This window comes from Sinocyclocheilus rhinocerous, unplaced genomic scaffold, assembly GCF_001515625.1.
Source record: "Sinocyclocheilus rhinocerous isolate Xijiao unplaced genomic scaffold, SAMN03320098_v1.1 scaffold1281, whole genome shotgun sequence".
Taxonomy (NCBI): domain Eukaryota; kingdom Metazoa; phylum Chordata; class Actinopteri; order Cypriniformes; family Cyprinidae; genus Sinocyclocheilus; species Sinocyclocheilus rhinocerous.
The window spans coordinates 210605-233565 of record NW_015637000.1 but is presented as its reverse complement, the minus strand read 5'-3'; the positions used below and the strand labels follow the sequence as shown (position 1 = coordinate 233565).

The window sequence follows — 22961 nt, the reverse complement described above, 5'->3', positions numbered from 1 at the left end:
CAACAGCAGCATTTTTAGCGATGTGCTATTCAAAGTGAAAATAGCGATTCTATTTACGCTATGTAAAAGTTGCAGATCTTTGCAATAAGTGTAAATAGTAATTAGATGCTATTTATGTTTATAAATAGTGACAGATACTATTTGCACTTCAGTATTGTTGTACATTAACAGGATGCAATATTAACATAGAGTGTAAATGATTTTATTTATTAAAATTATTAAATAGACGCTGCCTTATTGATACAACAAAGCCCTCCCTATAGCCTACCTACCCTGAAACCTACACAATTAATACATCATTATTAAACGCTCGTTAGGCAATTGATTTCCACTTTTCCGATGTGATGTGATGAAAAAAGCAAGAAGAGCGAGTTCGGCAAAAGGTAGATTCGAACTCTGGTCAATTACATCATATGCTGCTTCCACGAGCTTCGCTCTCTACGACCTGCGCCACTGCAGACGCTGACTAACACTGTCCAATGAGATAAAATGAACACGACACCAGTGTGTTTATTCTCAGCATTTTATTTGGACTTTTTTACTCAAAATGTTTATTTTTTGCCATGCCCTGACATTTGTGCTTTTTTCAGTATCCTATTTTTTCAGTTAAATAAATGTTCTATATTTTAGTTCAATAATATTGATTAATTATGGTCCATTAATGACCACTTAAAGGGGTCATATGATCCGATTTCATGTTTTCCTTTGTCTTAGGCGTGTTAAAAGCTGTTCGTGCATACAGAAGATCAGTAAAGTCGCAAAGATTCAAATCTCAAACCCAAAGAGATATTCTTTATAAAAGTGAACGCTCAATCACGCCTACCTAAAACGGCTCGTTCAAACATGCCCCCACATATCTACGTCACTATGTGGGAAGATTTGCATAACACCGCCCAAATGTTCACGCAAAGAAAGAAGGCGTAACTTTGATTCTCTCTGTAGTATTGTTGCTTTAACCTGGATAGCGCTAAATTCAACACAAGAAACATTTTCTTTACTCAAGTTGCAGTCTGACACATTTTTCCGCCCGTTTGGTTGACAGGAAATAATCGGCCCTGATCATTGGCTGTATTTAAACAATCCCTTTATCGTTCGATACCGATTATTGGCCGATACGTCAGTGCATTCCTAATTATTTGTGCACCTCTTAAAGTTCATATATCCAGTATTTGCATACCTGTGCTTTGATATCTTATTGGCAGGTCTGTCTGTTTTTTTTTTTTAAAAAAAAGACTTTATTCTTAAAATTGAATGAGTTTATTCTCAACATTTTATTTAGACTTTTTTTCTCAAAAAACTGCGAGTTTAATATTGCATTGTAATTACTTTGATCTCGAGATGGTTTTATTTTTTTATTATTGCTTGGCCCTTTCATCTGGCCCTTTCATAGATTACTGTATATTTTTATTTAAAAAAATGATTTGTTTTAATAAATTGAGCATAAATTATGGGAGGTCCTAGAAATATAATTAATGTTACACAAATAAAAATATAATTCATATTTGTACACTGTAAAAAAAAAATCTGTAAAATTACGGTAAATAACCGTATTTTTACTGTAAAAAATACGGTAGCAACTTTTTAGGTTTTACGGTTTTAACTTAAATTTACAGTTAAATACCGTAATTAAAGAATACAAATAATAATGTTAGATATATTATATGTCATGATCATTGATATATATTATATATCATGAATATTATTTCAATGAGAATTGGGAGGAATATGATTGATTATCATGAAAATAATTCTGTAATCAAATTAAAATAAAATGCATTTTGTTTATATAGAATATAATTTTCTATTTCTTTCTCTTGTTTTTATGGTGAAATATGACCTGGAAATGTTCTTGATGGGATTTGTGAGATTCATCCGTTCAAATTAGATGTATATACCTTAGCGCTACAGGTCTACTAATGAATGCAAGTTTACACAGGGTTGATTGAAGATTAAGTTCAGGGAAATAGCTTTATTGTTCATATGCCTTTATAGCTTTGCACATCATGCAGTTATACTAAGAATATCAGAGCCTAATAGTTTTGCAATACTGGTAGAAAAAGCTTAAAATCTGTCCTTGCAAGAATTTATGGGTCAATGTCTGAACATAAAACAAAAGGCAACAATAACTAATGGTTCCAGAAGTATTTTTCCATTCATTCTAGAGTTCTGAGCTACAAGATCAACATTACAACAAAAAAAAAATGCATTTTGAATTTAAATGAGTTTGTGTACTATATATTTGATGTTTATTGCAAAACATTTGTTCAAATACTGGGTAGAGAGATTGACTCGAATCTCTGTGGAGAAAACCTGGAACCATATGGTTGTGCTCAATTACACTCTAGTATCACACAAACACACACAACACGGTCAAGTGAGGAAGAGACTGTTCAACCTCCAACCAAGTTTTTTTTGCATAAACATAAATCTTGAGATCCACGGGTTTGGTAGCACTAAATGCCTCAGAGCAAATCGCTGTTTTGGCGTTGGAAAGGACCAGCTGATGTAGATGCAAACCTGCCTCTGAGAGACATACTGAACCAGACAGATAACAGGACAAACTGTCAAAACAAAACGCTCATCATCTCTGTGCTTGTGCTGTGTTCCTCGACATGTGGACCTCAACTCAGCTATGACGCGGCTTACTATCCAGGCATCTTATTAGTTAGACTTGCAATAGCCTTCCAGCTCCTTTATTTTCATACCAAAAAAAAAGAAGAAAAAAAATTGTTCGGCTTTAAAATGGTGGTATTAGTATTGTGACGCAGTTCTGTGTTTGTAACCAAATCATTTGCCATGTGGTGTAAATCACCAAAGCCAGATTACCTCATGATAATCAAGCATGAACCCAGTGGATTTTTCTTTATGCCAAAACATGTCTGGAATCTTCTACTTTCTGGACGTCGTGCTCACCTCATACTTTAACCAAATCAAAACAGGGCGTGTCTTGAACCGAATGTAGAGCCTTGATGCACCGACTGACCGATTTCAAACAACGGGTAACTCAGCTTTAGCTTTTATCTCATACAGAAACTCATGTCTGGATTGTGACCAAAATTCAGCCCTATACCACTATGACCTTTTGCAAACGGGTCGAACATCTAAATGTCAAACTTCGAGCAATGAACATTATTGTTTTGCTGCCTTCCCAAATTGAAATGTCTATATTTCTCTGTACACTTACAGGAAATTATGCATTTATTGAAAGACCCTTCATATTGGTTTTTTAATATGTACGTCCAGTACAAATGCAAATATTTAGTAACTGGATTCTAATAGTAAAAGTGGAACCTCATTATATAACGTTAAAGTCAACATGAAATCAAGATTCATCCTGTTTACTTTCTTAACACGTCTTCCTGATCTTATTGTGCATGCAGACTGAAAATTCAGCTTTGACACCACAGGAATAAATTACATTTTCAAATATATTTTAATAGAAAACAGTTGTTTTTAATTGTAAAAATTGTTAATTATTATTTTTGTTTTTATGGAGCCCCAGGGGAAGAAAATATGAGATGGGAGGACAAATTATATTCTTGCAAAAGAATTGCGTTCCATCAAGAAACCTTGCATTCTCTCACAAAACATTTGCAATCTCTCGTAAAACATGTGATCTCGTAAAATATTTGTGATTTCTTGTACATTTGCCATCTTTTGGAAAATATTAGCAATCTCTTCTAAAAAAAACCCCTGTGATTTCTTGCAAAAATTTGCAATCTCGTAAAACTTTTGCTTTGTCACACAATATTTGCGATCTCTTGTAAAACAATTGCAATTTCATGACAAAATTTGCGATCTCGTAAAACATTTGCGATGTCGCACAATATTTGCCGTCTCTCGTAAAACGTGCAACCTCACAAAATATTTGCGATCTTGTAAAACATTTGCGATCTCTTGTAAAACAATTGCAATTTCAAGACACAATTTGCGATCTGGTAAAACATTTGCGATGTCGCACAATATTTGCCATCTCTCGTAACACGTGCAATCTCTCGCAAAATATTTGCATCTCGTAAACATTTGCAATGTCGCACAATATTTGCCATCTCTCGTAAAACGTGCAACCTCACAAAATCTTTGCGATCTCGTAAAACATTTGCGATGTCGCACAATATTTGCCATCTCTCGTAACACGTGCAATCTCTCGCTAAATATTTGCATCTCGTAAACATTTGTGATGTCGCACAATATTTGCCGTCTCTCATAAAACATGCAACCTCACAAAATATTTGAGATCTTGTAAAACATTTGAAATCTCTTGTAAAACAATTGCAATTTCATGACAAAATTTGCGATCTCGTAAAACATTTGCGATCTTGTAAAACATTTGCGATGTCGCACAATATTTGCCATCTCTCGTAACACGTGCAATCTCTCGCAAAATATTTGTGATCTCGATAAACAATTGCGATCTCTCCTAAAACGTTTGCGATGCCACACAATATTTGCTTCTCTCATAAAATGTGCAATTTCTCGCAAAACATTTGCATTCTCGTAAAACATTTGTGATCTCTGACAAAACATTTGCGATCTAATAAATCATTTGCGGTCTCGTAAATCGTTTGCGATCTGTCACACAACATTTGCAATCTCTCGCACAACATTTGCCATCTACTGTAAAATATTTGCGATCTCATAAAACAATTGCGATTTCTCTCAAAACATTTGCAATCTCTCATTCAACATTTTTATTCTCTCACAAAAGTATTGCGTTCCACTGAGAAATGTTGCATTTCCTCCCACCAGCATGTCTCTATAGGGGCTCCGTAGTTTTTACTGAATTTTTGATCAAATAGATGCAGACTTCTTTTAAAAACATTACAAAATCTAACCATCCCCAAACTTCTGAACAATATTGTTATTACGACACCCACTTACTACAGCATTTGGCTGTGGAATATGTTACATTACAGGAGTAAAGGCTTTGCAAATGCCATTTCATGTTGACTTTAATCACATCCTCTCTATTTTCAGTGTTTGAAAAGTGTTATCTGTGATTAGTCACAACTTAAGAGAATTTATTTAGTAGAGGATTGTATGATGTTCTGCGTTCCCATTATTGTTTCCATAGTAATGCTTTCCTTTGTGCTCCTTTGTTCATAGTTTCTGCAGTTACTAAAAAGCCCTTCCCAGTGATTCTCACGTTGATTATGAACATCGCAGACCTTCTATTGGTCTGAAATGTTCCAGTAGTTTTAAGCAATGAAGTATATGTCAGGGATGTTTCAGTCGTCTTACAGTCAGAGTGTTTTCGGGTTTCGTTTGGACCCCACATGATGTTTGTAAATTGGGCGATGCGAAAGATGCAAACTCTTCATCTGCAGGGTTGTTCACATCGGCTCAGGTCACGTTGAGAATTATGAGCCTTTCGGGTAAAGCATAATGCCTTGTTTTCTTGCTTTTTCTTGACCGTCGGTTGATATAAAACATTCAGTTGAGATGTCAGGTTTACTCATTGTTACGATGAGTGCCTTTGTGCTGTATTTCATCGGATACGTGTTGCATATACATATTCTGCGGATTAAATGCTAATTACAATAAAGCTGTAGTTTTAATACAAAGGCACTTTGCAATGTACGCAATCAGTGTTGAGTTATCTTTAAACCAGTATGCTATCTTGAGGTCATTTTAGGTGAAATGGATTTAAGCTCTCGCATTACACATCCGATACACACCTTGGTGGTGTAAAAACATATTTGTTGTATTTAAAGATAGAAACATTCATAAAATAGACATAGGCAGGTATCTAAATGTCATTAGCAACTTCAGTGCATAGACTTACAGGTATGATTCAAAACATGTTATTGGTTTAAATCGATTGCCAATTATGTTACATGGTTCTCTGTCATTTTACGGTTTATTTTGCTTTAAAAAAATGAAAATATATTACAATCAAACCCACGTGTCATCGTGACAGACGTACAGTTACTATTTCCATTGTAGAGTAACTTCACTTTATTTCTACTGTGTTCTGCACTGTAATTTAGATTTTCATTCACTGTATCAAAGGTTTAGAAAATACTTTCCAAAGGAGGACTTCTTTTCTCAGAAATATGTGGCCTAGCCCCTTGTAAGACTTTACCTAGAACGTGTGTGTTTTCACTGATGGGCGCATACTGTATTGTGTAAGGATACAACCAACATGTGTGTCAGTAACATGACAATCACCCGACTGGAATTCAGATCAACAGCATTCCATATATGAGAACTATTTCTTACAAGTATTTATCAGTATGTTATCCAGTGTGAATATATTTGAATGGACTATTTTATTGATATTGATATTGTCATTTCAATTCTTGTTGTTATTATAATTATTCTATTGTTAAAGGACATTGTGATCCTGTATGTTGACTGTACACCAAAGTAAAAAAAAAAAATCATTTTGATACAGATATGTTTTGTGATGTATTTCTTTCTGTCAAATGATGCTCTTACACACTATATATTGATGTAAATACAGGGTTATACAGTCACGGAAAACCTAGAAATATCAGACCATTTTAAAATAGTGCTTTAGATGCCTCGAATTAATAGAATATTAAGTGAAGGAATTCTAAGCAAATGCAATCTCTATAAAACGAGCTTTAAAAATCCTTACCCAGTAATCACAAACAGCTGGAAAAGCTGGAAATTCATTAATTAGTAAAAAAGTTCATATTTAGATAAATAAAACATGATATATAAAAATAAAGCAATTAGTATATAATTTTATTTTTCAATTTTAATAATAATAATAATTCACTTATAAATAAAAGTAATCAAACAGCTGGAGAAGACATGGAAATTAATTAATTAATTAATTTAAAAGTTCATATTTATATAAATAAAATATGATATATAAAAAACGAAAATAATTAGTATAGAATTTAATTTTTCAATTTATTATTAATAATTCACTTATAAATAAAAGTAAACAAAACAGCTGGAAAAGACATGGAAATTCATTAATTAGTGAAAGTTCACATTTATATATATATATAAAATTTGATGTATAAAAAATAAAACTATATATTTTATTTTTCAATGTAATCAATATAATAATAATAATAATTCTCTTATACTGTAAATAACAGTAATCACAAACAGTAATCACAGCTGGAAAAGACATGGAAATTTAATTAATTAGTGGAAAAGTTAATTTGTATATAAATATTATCAAATGAATTGTAATATCAACTTAGTTTTATACAATAAAATAATTAGTATGTTAATTTTAATTTTAAATGTGCTATAATAGTAATATAAATAATGCAATTATTTACAAATAAAATATTATATAATTCCTATATAATGTAAAATTAAATCTACTTCAATAATGTTTATAAAAATAGGCTATAATGTAAGAATAGAATAGGGCGTGCAACACTTCATGTTCAGAGTGTGCGCTGTTTCTCCTCCGTTATGGACTGTAGGGGGAGCTGAAGGGTTTGCATGGGATTTTAGGCTGCATCCGCCCTGAGCATCATCATCATCATCATTCATCACACTCGCATCTAGAGCGGAGGAGGAGGAGGAGGAGGAGGAGGAGGAGGCGCGAGCGCATCCTTAAGCAGCGCGCAGGCACAGAAGAAAACATCCTACAGCTCGGCCACACATTTCAGCTGGAGGATCGGCCTGAAGAAATTCATGGAAATAAAATAGAAATTCATTCCCTTGGCTTTTTATCTTTTTGTTTTCTGATCACAGCCGAGCCATTGGACTTCAACATGTCTGAGATGACTAATTTAAAACCAGCCTATGGTAAGTGAATGTCTATGATCCGGGCTTTTTACTAAAGCTCAATAGAGACGCTATAGAAACTGCGATTAAGCGGGATCTCTAGCTTAAATGATTCGATACCTGTCTATTCTTTGATTCATCTTGGAATCATATTTTAGATGAATGGGATTATTATTGATTTTTCACTAAATATTCTGAGCAATATTTCCTTCGCAGTATGTTCATTATTTACAGTACAGGCCATTTTATATCAGTTGATGTTATATTGTATTATAGTGAGTTAGGGCTGGAAATAACCTATTATAAAACATATAAGCAGAACATCTTAATATTCACCAATGAAGTGTAAAGCGTAAGTGTAAAAAGTGCAGCACCGGAAATATGCACATGAAGCCTGCATGATCCTGACAGACGCATGAGGCGTGTTTATCTACACACATGCGCTGTCATATGATGATTGGTGTCATTTGACATGAATGAATGCATTTGTTATAGAAAAGGCACGTTTAGATCAACTAAGCTCTCGCAGCTCTGTGGCACTGCGTGCATGACGTCATGTCTGCTGAGCGCACGAGCAACTGCTTTATTCACGTTATTCCTCATTGGCACAAAGATAACACTTTACACGAAACACCCACATATCATGCATTATAGCAAGCATTGCATTCTAATGCCATATAATCTGCATTGTTGTTATTAGTCCTATATCTTTTCAAAAATAATTGTAACCACAGTCAGATTACAGTTAGGCCTATTCCACAGTAAACAGCATAATGAACTCATGTTCGGATCATATATTACTATATAGCTACTATATTCCATATATTATTATATAGGTAGCCTGTTACATGCTAATATATTATAATTGTGGTGATAAAAGAGTGTATTATAAGACATTACCTATGTATAATACACCTTAATATGACCTTATGACCATGTTTTATCTGTCATCACTGGTCCTATATTTACACCACAGAGCATAGATGATTTGAACAGGAATGTTGTGATACATCAAAAACACCAGTGTCTATTTTATTAACAATTACTGTTACCCGAGTAGCCAACTCAATATAATATACGAATCATATTAAAAAATACTGTAAATAATGGACTGGCTATCTGGACTATCTCATTCATTTATAGTCCAAGTTCCAATATAAGTTGTTAATCAACGGTCGGATTTATTAGCTGTTTTCTCTGAGTCTTTATGGGGATTATGTCATGCGCAGGGCGAGGTGGACGCTTTTGACGCGTTTCCCGGTGGATGCGTGGGATGTAGTTTGGGTCAGGTATTTTAGGAACACGTCTGAGGCATCTTGGATCACAATTCAGCGCGTGGGAGCAGAATCAGCAGCAAGATGTGCGCTCGAGAGGAAAATAACCAGGACCAGTCCAGCCAGATAAACAGAGATTTAGGATTTCACAAGCCATGAAGGAAAATAAAACCCTTTGCTCCTTCAGTATTACAAGTTTCCAGCGATTTGTCTGTCTACTCTTAAAGTGAAAATGCTGTTTGATGTGAAAGAACAGAACAATAGATAATCAGGACATGCTGGATGTATGTGCATATACCATTATGTGAAGTGGGGTTTTACTGGGACAATGAGATTTAACTGTGGGCGGAGCTATCCAGCACAACACCACAGAAATACGATGGAAGCAACTAAAATATCTTGTAGTGCACTTAATTGTATTGAATGTGCACTTGTAGTGTACTTCAAATCTTAAAAATATATACAAAACCGTAGTTGCAGATAATATAATATTAATAAAATAAAAGTCCACTTAAGTGAACTTTCAAGACTGCACTCTAAAAAATGCTGGGTTAAATACAACCCAGTGCTGGGTAAACTAGGGACAAACCCAGCAATTGGGTTGTTTTGCCCCAGCGGTTGGGTTAAATGTTTAACCCAACCTTCTGGGTAGTAACCCAACCGCTGGGTCAAAACAGCCCAATTGCTGGGTTTGTCCCTATTTTACCCAGCACTGGGTTGTATTTAACCCAGCATTTTTTAGAGTGTGTGTTTCTTAACACACTTGAGTACACTTTTTAAAAAGTATGTCAAATTATCAAAATAAAAGTTTTACTTTAAAGTACATTTTAAAATCATTATGTTTTAATAATCTTTTGTCGTGCTTCAAAGAAGTGCCCTTATTTTGATGTGTTGACTAACATACTAAAGCACATGTAAAGATTATAACTTTAACTGTAGTGTGTTTTTCGGCACCATGTAGAATTTTAGCTTTCAGTGTGAAAAGGCAATTTACAGTTGGTTAAGGGTGTCAATTATTGAAAATGCTGAACCAAGAACCTGGTTTCTGAATTCAGTCTGAGTCTGTATCAATATGAATCCAATGTCAAGTCCTCCCAGATAATAACATTGTCTTCACTGATTGAGCAAAGAGTCGACTGGCCTTGCAGGACATCATTTTATGAGCAAAATAGGATCAAGAAAATGCTTTCAGGAGGTAAGGTCTCAAATGTCAATAGCAGCTCTCTTTCGCTTGTTTAATGGAGATTCACCGTCTGATTGGGATTATTAATGTTGGCAGCAGAAGAAGATGATGGGGTGATGTCATATTCCTTGAATGAGTGATTAAAAATGATCTAATTTTATTGTGAAAATTCGGAAATGATTATCTTAGAACTTCGTTATACACTATAACCTGCACTGTAAAAAAAAATCTTTATTTGAATTATTAAATAAAACATCGATTATTGGAGCGTTTTTTTTAATTAAAGAAAATAGTTTAGCATTTCTACTTAAAAATTTCGTGTTTAATTCAATGTTTTTCACTGAAAAAAAATTGGTAAAAAAGATTCACTCAGAAATCAGAAATTGCTATTACATTTCAGAAACAATTACATAGAAATAGGAAGCAAAAGTGAATTAAATTTGAAATTTTAAAGTAGAAAAACTGAAATATAATTTTCTGTAGTGTAGTATCCTCTGTTACTATACACTGGTTTGCTGCAGTTATTGATATTGCTTAGTTTTATTTGTGTAACTTCATGTTTTTAGATTGATTCTGTGTTCTGAGATTTTCCCTTAAATGTAATTATTAGATATATTATGAAATTATTTAAAATGATTCTTCTATTAAATATATAAATAATAATTTACACATGAAGCACATATTTAGGTTTACAATTTTAGATGGAGGTTTCATCAGTTCACTGAGCACAGCTGAATGTCTTGTGGACAGGTTTAGTTGTGTGTGTGTGTGTGTGTGTGTGTGTGTTACATTACATTACATTACTTTGGACTGTTAGATAGAGATCAACGCTGATCCTTTTCCAACTCTTGTTACTGCAGAGTAAAAAATAATTAATTAATTTCAAGAGTTGGTTTTGAAGACGAAGAGGCTTTGAAGTGAAGTTCTAACCTTGACTATATTTGATCTCAGCTTCTCACGCATATCTGTAAAGTGTATACGTCTCGTTCTCTCTTTCTCTCTTGTGTGTGTGTGTGTGTGTGTGAAGCTGCAGTGATTGAACAATGGCTTGATTTATGCATGTGACTGGTGTGACACGTCTTCTCTGTCCCTGCTGAAATCCAGCACACAGTGTCTCTCTGCAACACGACTGCTGCTGATACACATTCTCACTCTGCTGGTGCTGTCATATCACCACTGACAGCAGATATGGAGAGGGAACCGTCCTCACATGGCAGCTAACTAAACCTCTTTGTGATCCTGCTGAACAGAGAGCAAAACTGCGGGTGGCGTATAAGCGAAAAAACAAAAGAACCAGCGAAAGCCGAGAGTCTAGCAGTGCTGAGCGTCATTATTCACACCTGCCCGCTCCGTGATCCTCTTTTCTTGACTTCATGATTTTCCCATTCTGCTTTCTCTTCATTTCTACTCATCACGAGCTCCACCCTGCTGTCCAGCTCAGTGGTGACTACAGACAATGGGATCATTTCTCATTTGTGGGCCATTTTGTCCTGCTTATTAATCATGTGCGCCCACACGCATACACACTCATATTGGGCTCCCGGTTGTGTGTCTGGAGCACATTAAGGAGTGTGTCATAATCAGAGGCGTGTGTTTGGCGTAGATAATGTATTGGTTTTTTGAGGAATGAGCTGTGCTGACGTACATTAATATCTGTTGAGAGGACCGCTGCACATTCTCATTCAAAATAGAAGTGATGTTCGCCTGTGCTGAAGTTGCTGTCTCTATGCTGTGGTTGCTAAGGTGGTCTGAGTTGTTTTAGTGTGTTGCTAAGTGGTTAAGTCTGGTTTTTGACCAATCAGAGACCAGATATTCTGGATTGTAGACCTTTGTGAAATAAAAGAACACTTAAGTGTATTTTTTATTAAAAAAAAGTATTTATTATGGAAATGATATACTTTAAAAATATATACTTAAGTGCAAACTAAATATAGTCTTTTTAGACACTTAAATAAAGTTAATTAAGCAAAAATGTGTTATAGTTTACATTTATATTAAATGTAATTTGTCTAATTGTCTTTGAAATATGGTTGAAGTGTACTGCTGAATGTACTGACAAGCATTTATGGTAAACTAAAATATACTTTAATGTAATTTCTGTTGAAACTTGTATGTCATGTATTAAAATATATTTGTAATTAAACACTTGTAAAGATTAAGTTACAACTTTAAAATATGTTAACTTGAAATGTAATGATGAATAACGTACTACAGTTAAAATTATAATCAAATATTTTACAAGAGCTTTAGTATGTTAGTCAACACATCAAAATATGTCTACTTCTTTAAACATGACAAAAGATTATTCATATATAATGATTTAAAATTTTAACACTTTAAAAGTCCACTTAAGTGTGTTAAGAAACAGTCATGAAAGTGTCTCTATTCAAGTGCACTTGATTGGTTTTTTATTTCATTAGTATTATATAATCTGGAAGTACAGTTTTTTAAATATACTTTTAAGATTTGAAGTGCATTACAAGTGCACATTCAATGCAATTAAGTGCACTTATTTTTCACAGGAGGTTATGGCTCCTTTAATGTAAGTCTATGGGATTTTTTGCACCAATTTTTTTTTCATCCACATGACAAAAATTTAATGATTTTACTATTACTGAAAAGTAACAGCACACTTGATTTGAGGTCTCATTCATGCTTGTAGCAGAAACGTGTAATACTTACAGTCAAATGTTTGTTCAATCCATAATAATAAATATGAACAATAGTAATTGTCTTAGCATCCACTGCATATACAAAAAGTATTTATTATGGAAATGATATACTTTAAAAATATATACTTAAGTGCAAACTAAATATAGTCTTTTTAGACACTTAAATAAAGTTAATTAAGCAAAAATGTGTTATAGTTTACATTTATATTAAATGTAATTTGTCTAATTGTCTTTGAAATATGGTTGAAGTGTACTGCTGAATGTACTGACAAGCATTTATGGTAAACTAAAATATACTTTAATGTAATTTCTGTTGAAACTTGTATGTCATGTATTAAAATATATTTGTAATTAAACACTTGTAAAGATTAAGTTACAACTTTAAAATATGTTAACTTGAAATGTAATGATGAATAACGTACTACAGTTAAAATTATAATCAAATATTTTACAAGAGCTTTAGTATGTTAGTCAACACATCAAAATATGTCTACTTCTTTAAACATGACAAAAGATTATTCATATATAATGATTTAAAATTTTAACACTTTAAAAGTCCACTTAAGTGTGTTAAGAAACAGTCATGAAAGTGTCTCTATTCAAGTGCACTTGATTGGTTTTTTATTTCATTAGTATTATATAATCTGGAAGTACAGTTTTTTAAATATACTTTTAAGATTTGAAGTGCATTACAAGTGCACATTCAATGCAATTAAGTGCACTTATTTTTCACAGGAGGTTATGGCTCCTTTAATGTAAGTCTATGGGATTTTTTGCACCAATTTTTTTTTCATCCACATGACAAAAATTTAATGATTTTACTATTACTGAAAAGTAACAGCACACTTGATTTGAGGTCTCATTCATGCTTGTAGCAGAAACGTGTAATACTTACAGTCAAATGTTTGTTCAATCCATAATAATAAATATGAACAATAGTAATTGTCTTAGCATCCACTGCATATACTTACAGTATTCAGAGTTCATTTAGATACTTGTTTCCTTGTAACTACCACGTCAGATTTCAGCTTGGATACTGACACTAATTTATCATTTATAAAACAATTACCAGAGCGAGAGCTGAGTGTATCAGCTGGCGAAATGATTTTTTCCCTGCTCTTCGTCTCTCAGAGGGGTCGTTCCTAAGCAACCGAAGCAGCTGGCTTTAAAACATACAGCCAAAAGTAACATCATGTGATTCTGAGTCCCTCCAGGGGTCGTATAGTGTCCAGTCGGGGAGGGTCCGGCCTTTGTGTGGACTGAAGCAGGGCGGGGTCGACCGAGGCTGGGGGAAAAAGAGATAAAAGCGGGAAAAACAGAAAGCCTGAATAATTTCGGTAAAATGACAGGAAATATAAAGCCAACGGGGTCGAAATCAGGGTCAAACATTTCAGAATAGTATTAAACGGCTGTCCTGCAGATGTCAGAGTTATGCATTTACTCTATTGTGTCACATTACAGATTTCTTTTGAGTTCTATGTCGGAGATGCTGCTATCAATCCGGAGTTTCAAACGTCTTATGTCTCTCTGTTCTTTTTAATCTAGCGTTCCCTCTCGCTCTTTCTTCTCTGTCATACGGTATCTTTATATTATATATTCTTACACCTTACTCCATTCCTTCTTTCTCATCTCTTTGTCTCTTATTATCAAAGACTATATGCTGATCATTCCACAAAATGTCTGGATGTTTCTCACTACTCTCAGTGCAGAAAGGGTTTATGGTACCTGAAATGATAACAGTAATGTTTAATGCAAGTATCAATATTACTATCGCTCATTCTTTAGGGATTTTAACTGTACTGAAGAATTGAGCCTCAAATCATGTGACTTATTGAGATGAGGTGTGATATTGTTTTGTGCCATTATTTTCCTATGCAATTTTTGATAAGACGCATTAAAAAACCCATAGGCTTGCACTAAAGTAGAGACCCAAGTAATACACTTGTGAAAAATAAGTGCACCTAATTGCATTAAATGTGCACTTTTAGTGTACTTAAAATCTTAAAAAATATATTTATAATAAATTTGTACGTGCAGATAATATAATATTAACAGAATAAAAGGCCACTTAAGTGTTCTTGAGAGTTCACTTTCATGACTATGTTTAAAAAGTGCATATAATGTCAAATTAAAAGTTTTCCATGAGCAACCATCACTCATTAACTAACAACCTAGATTAAATGTTTTATCACATTATTTTAATTGAGGTCTCAATAAACCTGTAGGGTCTTGTGTGAGTCACTCTTGAGTGGTCGATGAGCTGCAGTAATAGACATGCAGCACACGTTTTCCTCTCAGACTAAGGCCAGCAGAGCATTACTGATGTTTTACATTAAAGGGTTAGTTCACCCAAAAATGAAAATTAGCTTGTGTTTTACTCACCCTCGAGGCATCCTAGGTGTATATGACCTTCTTCTTTCAGACGAATCCAGTCGGAGTTATATTAAAAATTGTCGTTGTTATTCCAAGCTCTATCATTGCAGTCAGTGTGTGTTGCAGTTGAACAGTCCACAAGTCGTCAAATAAAGTACGCGCATCCATAATAAAACGTGCCGCAGACGGCTCCGGGGGATGAATAAAGGTCCCCTGTAGCGAATCCATGAGTTTTTGTAAGAAAAATATCCATATTTCAAACGTAATAAACACTTTTTTCTCACTTCCGCTGACTGTCATACACTGAAGCAGTTCCGGCGGATTACGTAAGACGCGTGACGTTGCGTGATTAGTGACGAATGCGGAGAGAGAACAAAACAAAACGCCGGTCACTAATTAGAAGTACAAACCGAGGATTTGCAAAGAAAAATGTCGGAGGATTTCAATATAAACCAAGAGGAGACTGGTTTTCCTTTGCTAAAATAAGGAAACTTTGCATCCTTTGCTCCTATAAACAGACTCGCGAGACTAGCATTTCTCAGAGGCGTGCGCTGAGCATAGGTGCTGCGTCATCCGCCGGAATGCCTTCCACGTATGACAGATAACGGAAGTGAGAGAAAAGAGTTTATTACGTTAGAAATATGGATATTTTTCTTATAAAAACGCATGCATTCACTATAGAAGGCCTTTATTCACCCCTCGGAGCCGTCTGCGGCACGTTTTATTATGAATGCGCGCGCTTTATTTGACGACTTGTGGACTGTTCAACTGCAACACACACTGACTGCAATGATAGAGCTTAGAAGAGCCAGGACAATTTTTAATATAACTCCGACTGGATTCGTCTGAAAGAAGAAAGTCATATACACCTAGGATGCCTCGGGGGTAAGTAAAACAGAGTCTAATTTTCATTTTTGGGTGAACTAACCCTTTAAAGCAACTAAATTTGCTGTCAGAAATGTGGTTAACTCTGTGTCTGTGTGTGTGTACGTTTTTCTATCTTTTTTTAAACCTGAATACACACTGACTCATGGGGACTCGTGTCACCATGGGGACCTAAATTGAGGTCCCCATGGGGAAACAAGCTTATAAATCATACAGAATGAGTTTTTTTGAGAATGTAAAAACGCAGAAAGTTTTCTGTGTGGGGTAGGTTTAGGTGTAGGGTTGGTGTAGGGCGATAGAATATATGGTTTGCACAGTATAAAAACCATTACACCTATGGAGAGTCCCCACAAGGATAGTAAACCAGATGTGTGTATGTGTGTGTGTGGAGTGTATATGATTGTTGTTCTTTTTAGCAGCATCATATGACCCCTTTAATATTTTTTTTTATTTAGTAAACAGACAAAAGTCTGAGATATAGTGAAAAGTAAGAAATTTCGTAGAATTTGAGACAAGTACATTTGAGATAATTTGTGATTGCTTGTAATAGCTGAACACTGTTCAATGATTTTTTTGGGCAAAATCCAGTAATTTCAATAGGAAACCATGTGAACTGGAATTTTGTGCCTGTTTCGAAGCGGCTTGATCAACAGAAAGTTGATTGGTTTAAAAGTGACTTCTGTGCTCCATACATTGCTACACTATTAACAGACAATTGACCTTTTTTTGTCCATAAAACGGGACTGACTTCTATGGTCAGATGAAACTTTTTGTTTTTCGAGATGAAACTTGGAAAAAAAAAGAGCTTTTTGGCAGCAAAACACACCAGGATGGGCTTAGTGCAGTGATAAAAAGTACCCATGCCCACAGTTAAATATACTGCTGGATCTTTAATGTTGTGGGTCTATGTTTCTGCCGGAGGTCCTGGACATTTGTTCAGATACACAGCATCATGGATTCTATCAAATACCAACAGATTAAAAAAATCTAAACTTGACTGCCTCTGTTAGAAATCTTATAATAGGCCGTTTTTAGATCTTCAATCAGGACAATTGTGATGAGTGGGGGCGGGGCCGAGAGCCGTGGGAACGGATCATGTGCAACTTCTGAAAGTAGCCTGGTAATTAGAACTTGGTAATTTTGTAGTTTATTTTATAATTATTCTAAATTACAAAGAACACATTTGGCTGTGTTATTTCGTGACATACTGTTTCATTAAATTGCATTTTCAGCTGGAAGTGTTTTTGGTGGCTTGTCTCCCTAGAGTTATTGTTGTATGTTGCTGCTCGGGCATGTGGTTGGTTTCTGTGTTCCCATTGGCTGGCGTTTCCTTAAGGAGGCTGTTGTGCGGGGCAGGAGAGCACATCCTGCTCTCATCAGCTCACTGAAGCCGGGTCCGTCTCACAATTCCAGTCAGCTCTGAGCCATGAGCAAAGAAAGGGACCTGTCGTTGCCACGGCGACCCGAGCACTTCACCGCCCCGGGCCCTGGAGTTCGGAGTTTGGCAAGAGGAGAAGAAAGAAGGGTGTGAAATGAATTTAACAAAAAGAGAATAGGGAAGAGTGTCAAGTCAGAGACAGAAAGGGAATGACAAAGAAAATGGAGCCAGTGGACGCCAATCTATCAAGGAAAGGAATTTTAAAACTGACTGTGCTCCGCACAAAACCAACAAGGAGTTTCTTATAGTCAAAATGAAATGCTTCATCTTTAAAACAACTTCCATTTTCTGATGATGTCATCTAGGCCGTGCGAGCTAATTGGTTGATCAGTGGCCACATAGCTATTGTAGCAATGTTTTAGGCTAATGTTGTAACCAATGCCACATTTTCAATATTCTCTTCAATAGTTAATGCACACTGCATCTATTGAGTCTGACATGTTTTCTCACTGACATGCCCCCAACTCAGAAACTCTGGGCTTAAGGAAAATCCTGAGTATCCCACTCATAATTACAACTTTGTGGTGATGTTCATGGGCATTCAACTCGTAAATACAATCTTTCTGCCATAACTTGAACACACCATGAGATTCAAGATGTAGGCAGTTGTGTTTAGGTGAAATGTGAGAGCACAAGTCTGTGGTGTGATACTATGAGCTATGAAAGTAGCACCGGTTTCAGTTATATATGCTGATATATAGCATTGCGATGTACAATGGTGAAATATTTGACCACTGAATGCCACGACTGACCTGTCAGTATCAGGGTCGGCATTCGCAGGCCACGCACCCCCCCAAACGAGTTATTGTGAAACATACGCTTTTCACGGACAAACCAATTCCCAATTAATAAAATCGACATAAACTACACATTTTCATAGTTGAATATCCTGTTTCACTCATAAATACATTACATTATTAAAGTAAAATGGGTTGTGAATGTTTCAAGTTGTCCTAAAGCCATGTGTCGTGCCCTCCGGACATTAGCGTGTTTCCATGTCTGTAATTAAAGGTGTTTGGGCAGAGGGAACCCACAGTGCGATGTTTCCTAATTGAATGCCCTGCAGCATGGGGCAAAAGCAGCACCTGCCAGCTCCGGTTAAGCTTGTTATGGTCTGTTGCTGACATTTGAACGTTTTGGGGGATTTGTTTTAATGAGCCAATTATGACAGCAATATAAATGAGCAGATTCTGTTGGCACTGTCAGTTTTGCCTCCTTTAATGAAACAGAAGAGGCGTCTGTGTGTTGAGATTGGGTCTGTGTGAATATTAAATGCTTCAGTCAGGTGAATGTTGCTGGTGGATCCTCTCATGGACTGCAATGAAGAATCCATGATCATAAATATAACTGCTGTGCTCAGCATCTGCCCCATTAGCTAGCAAATGTCTGCGGAGCAAGCAAGAAGCAAATAGTCATGGATTAAACAGGAAAGAATCCAAGCTGTAGCCAAGGGCAAGAATTATCCAGCAAAACCCAGAAAATAGTTTTTCATTACCATAGATAATTTCAATACATAGAAAGCTCATTTTTTAATATGAGTGCACTTTTTCTCCCTCACAAACACGCTCTGTAATTATACTCCATAAATCTCTTTTTTTCATATTCATGTTTTTGCCTTTGTCTGAACTGACCTGAAGCGCAGCTGCTGTTTTTTTTCTGTTCTCTCCTGTTTCTCTCTGTTCTCTAACTGTGTCCGTCTCTTACCTCAGTTTGAGGCCATCGCTGGCCATGTTTGTTGTTCTGTTAAATTCACTTTGAGACCAGATGTTTTTCTCTAGAAACCTCATCCAACTCTTTATCACCCACAGCTCTCTGTGAATGTGGGTCACAATCCAAATGAAACTATAATGAGTTATGAGTTATGAAGAAAATGACTTGTGCTCAGTATTTAGTATTTGTTCTGCAGCAGTAATGACGCTTTTTGAATACAACTTTTGAAGGTGGAGTGTGTCGTTTTTTTAATGTTAAAATACTTTCTTCTTAATATGCTATGATTGTAGGAGATTCTGCATGAAATTCGTTTCTATTTTGTATATAAAAATTAATGACGTACATATAGACAAAAAGGCAAGACAACATGAAAACCAGTAACAAATTCAAATAATTTCTAAAATTGCATGTCCAAAATACACATTAAAAGTACAAACAACACATTACTGTATGCAAAAATGAAAATGATGGCATTAAGTTGCTAAATAAATATACTTCAACTTGGGAACAGGCTTCCAGTATGAATGATCGCTTTGCTCCATTTCTGCAATATTCTGGCAACTTAAATCTGCAGCCTGAGGGCAGAAACTGCTGTTCTGAAACGAGTGGGTGCCTGCAAACTGCAAAATGTTTCTGTGCTTTGCTGTGAGATCTAGTTTTATGTATTTGTTCAAGGTCACACGAAGCAGTTTGCTGTGGTATGTTGTATATTGATGTTTTATTACCTTGAATGCAGACATGTTCCCAGTTACTATAAAAAAATGTCACTGTTAAATTACTGTAAACTACTAGCAGCTACATTTGCCAGCATAAAGCTGTTATTCTACAGTGTACCTACTGTAATCTGCAACAACAGTTTATTACTGTAAAAATATTACAGTACCATACGGTAAAAAATATAAGCTTTACAGTATAATACTGTCATTACACTGTTATTTTAATATTCCAACTGTAATTTCATAAGCTCTTTATTACTGTAAAATGTATTAAATTACTGTAGAATGTGATCTTAACATTGTAACACCGCTAGAAGCTAATGATTTAAAATTTACATTCTAAAATTAAATACAACTTAAAATTACTTGAACACAAATTGCTCAGACACGAGATGGCTTTAAAACATTAGGCATTAAGCATTATTAATGACACTGCTTCCACTTCACCAGCGAGACTGGACAGAACAGAACAAAATGCTATGACTTGACATGAACTTGTAGTTGCAGAACATGTGACTTCAGCTTACTAAATACTGTCCCACTCAAAGTTCATAAGGTTTTTGTAAAACCTTGCCCTGTCTTTTTCGACACCACCGTCACTTGGCTGGCATTTGTTTCCCTCTCGTGGTTCACACCAATGAAGTGCCTAAAATGTAATAATAATAGAGAAATATAGAATGTTAGGCAAGTAAAGATAAAATTGGCGTCCTACTGTGTTTGAGAGACATAAAGAAAGAGAGAGGTGTGGTGGGAGGTAAAAAGAGAGAATGACAATTTCTGAACAAAGCTGGGAAGAGGGGCAAAAAAAAAAAAATCAAACAATATTTACCTTTGAACAAACTCCAATGTCCTTGTAGCTTTCTCTTGGCTTTGTAAGTTGAAGAGAGTAGCTGGCGAAAGCTGCAGCAAGCTCTGTGATGAAGCTTTGCTGGATGCCATCATATGATGTGGCTTTCAATACTGATCATCCAACCTCAACCAACAACATCCGTCACCAGCAACTGAAGCAGACAACAATTATAGTTAATGTTCAGAAACAGTATGAAATATGGGTATCAACCCACACACCGTAACACCAAAATAATCTTACTAGACCAACACAGACATTAAGGTTCTCTCTGACTGAATAATAAAATGATTACCGTATAATTATAACTGTTAACATAACTTTAGCGCACATTAAACCCCACAACAAATGGTCAAATAAAGCCCAGTCTATCACATAGATTTTACAAAAAAATTAAAATTCAATGGATGATCACATATAACGTTACCACAGACATTTGATTAGATTGCAAAATAACAAAAGTTAAACTTGAATGAACAAGCTAGCTAATCGCACTATTTAAAATCGCACTTAAGTTACCTAAGTCGGCGAGTAGAAAAGCAAGCCGGCGAATGCGCCATTCATTTCGATGCTGGCAGCTCACAGGCGGGGCAAAAATCGTCTTTAATTCTGCTTCTTATTCTTCTTTCTCTCGTTAATAAAATACTGTAGATCAGTAATTTTAAACCTGCATGAGTGCACACCTCTTGACTGTTGATGGGAGTTGATGTGTCGTGGTTTTGCTCAGATGAGTTATGAGCGGGCTCAAGCAACAACACACGTCTGACTAAAAAAATACTGTATTATACCATAAGACTGAACAGTAGCTTGCTGTTAACATTTTGTCATCATCATTTACAGTATTTAACTGTATTTACATAGAACGGTACATTACTGTAGAAAATTCCCTGTATTTTTACAAGTCAAATCTGAAGTCTTGTTTCACAAGTCAAGTCTCAAATTTCATGTTGTAATAGTTTTATAAGCCTTTTTAGGAATTTCCTTGTTTATTACATTATATTTATCTAAAAGAAGATTTATAATGTTTTATAAATCTTTAATAACATTCACATTTTTTAATTAGTGTTTATTCATTCTCTAGGTGGCAAGTAAGGGGCCAATTCCCTTAAAAAAATAAACAATGAACAACGTTTATGTGTTTTTTTCCCCCTGTAAATGTCCACTCAAAAATTTGTTGTCCCTATTGTAAATGGATGGTAACCTTCACTCTAAACCTGCCTATATTTAAACCTTTAGCATCAGATGACACTTTATGTGGTAAAATGGAAGGATTTAAAAAAAAAATTGAAGTTGTGTGCTGTTTTTGTCTGGTCTTCCATGCTAAGGAATACGACATCAAATGATCATGACAAAGAGTGTCGAGAGACTTTTTGTTCTGAACAGTGTCACGTTACTCAAAAAAAAATATACTTTTAGACCAAAACATTTCACGAGTCTCTAATTTGATATTCAAGTCAAGTCTCAAGACACTTACTGTATTTGTGAATCTTAGTTAAGTGTGATTCAATTGTGACTTTGTGAATCTGAGACTCTTTAAATTTATAATCATGATGTCCCTTGTGAAAAATAAGGATACTTAATTGTATTGAATTATATTTTTATAAAACTGTACTTGCAGATAACATAATATTAATGAAATAAAAGACCACTTTTGTGTTAATTATTGTTTCTTAATGCACTTAAGTAGACCTTTAAAAATTGCACTTTGTAATATTGCCAAAATAGTTTTAATAATCGTTTGTCATTCTTTAGAGCACACTTATGTTGATGTGTGTACTAAAACACATGTAAAGTGCTTGATTATAGTATTAACTGTTTTTTTATTCAATATTATATTTATATATTATATTTAAAATTAATAATTTAAAAAAATACTAAATTGCAATTTCATAACCTCAAATGTGTAATTACAAATATATTACTCATATGTCATATATAATAAAATATTAAATATAACTATAAAAATTTTATAATTATTACTAATAACAGTAATAGTAGTATTATTGCAATTTATTTATTTTGTATTTTTTAAAATAAATTAATAAATAAAGTGTTATAATGCTACTATATTTTAAAATAAAAAGTAATTATCAAGTAAAAATAAAATTATTTTATAGTACACTTAAAAATGACAGTGC

At 34.7% G+C, this 22961-nt stretch overlaps 1 protein-coding gene across 1 annotated transcript in view; it reads left to right on the top strand.

Moving 5' to 3' along the window:
- Positions 1 to 7536: 7536 nt before the first annotated feature.
- LOC107748350 (synaptotagmin-11-like) overlaps positions 7537 to 22961 on the top strand; it is a 30269-nt gene continuing 14844 nt past the window's right edge. The window contains exon 1 of the mRNA XM_016563115.1: positions 7537 to 7746. Within this exon, the coding sequence (XP_016418601.1) occupies positions 7713 to 7746 (34 nt within the window). The 5' untranslated portion in view covers positions 7537 to 7712. The remainder of the gene's footprint in view (positions 7747 to 22961) is intronic.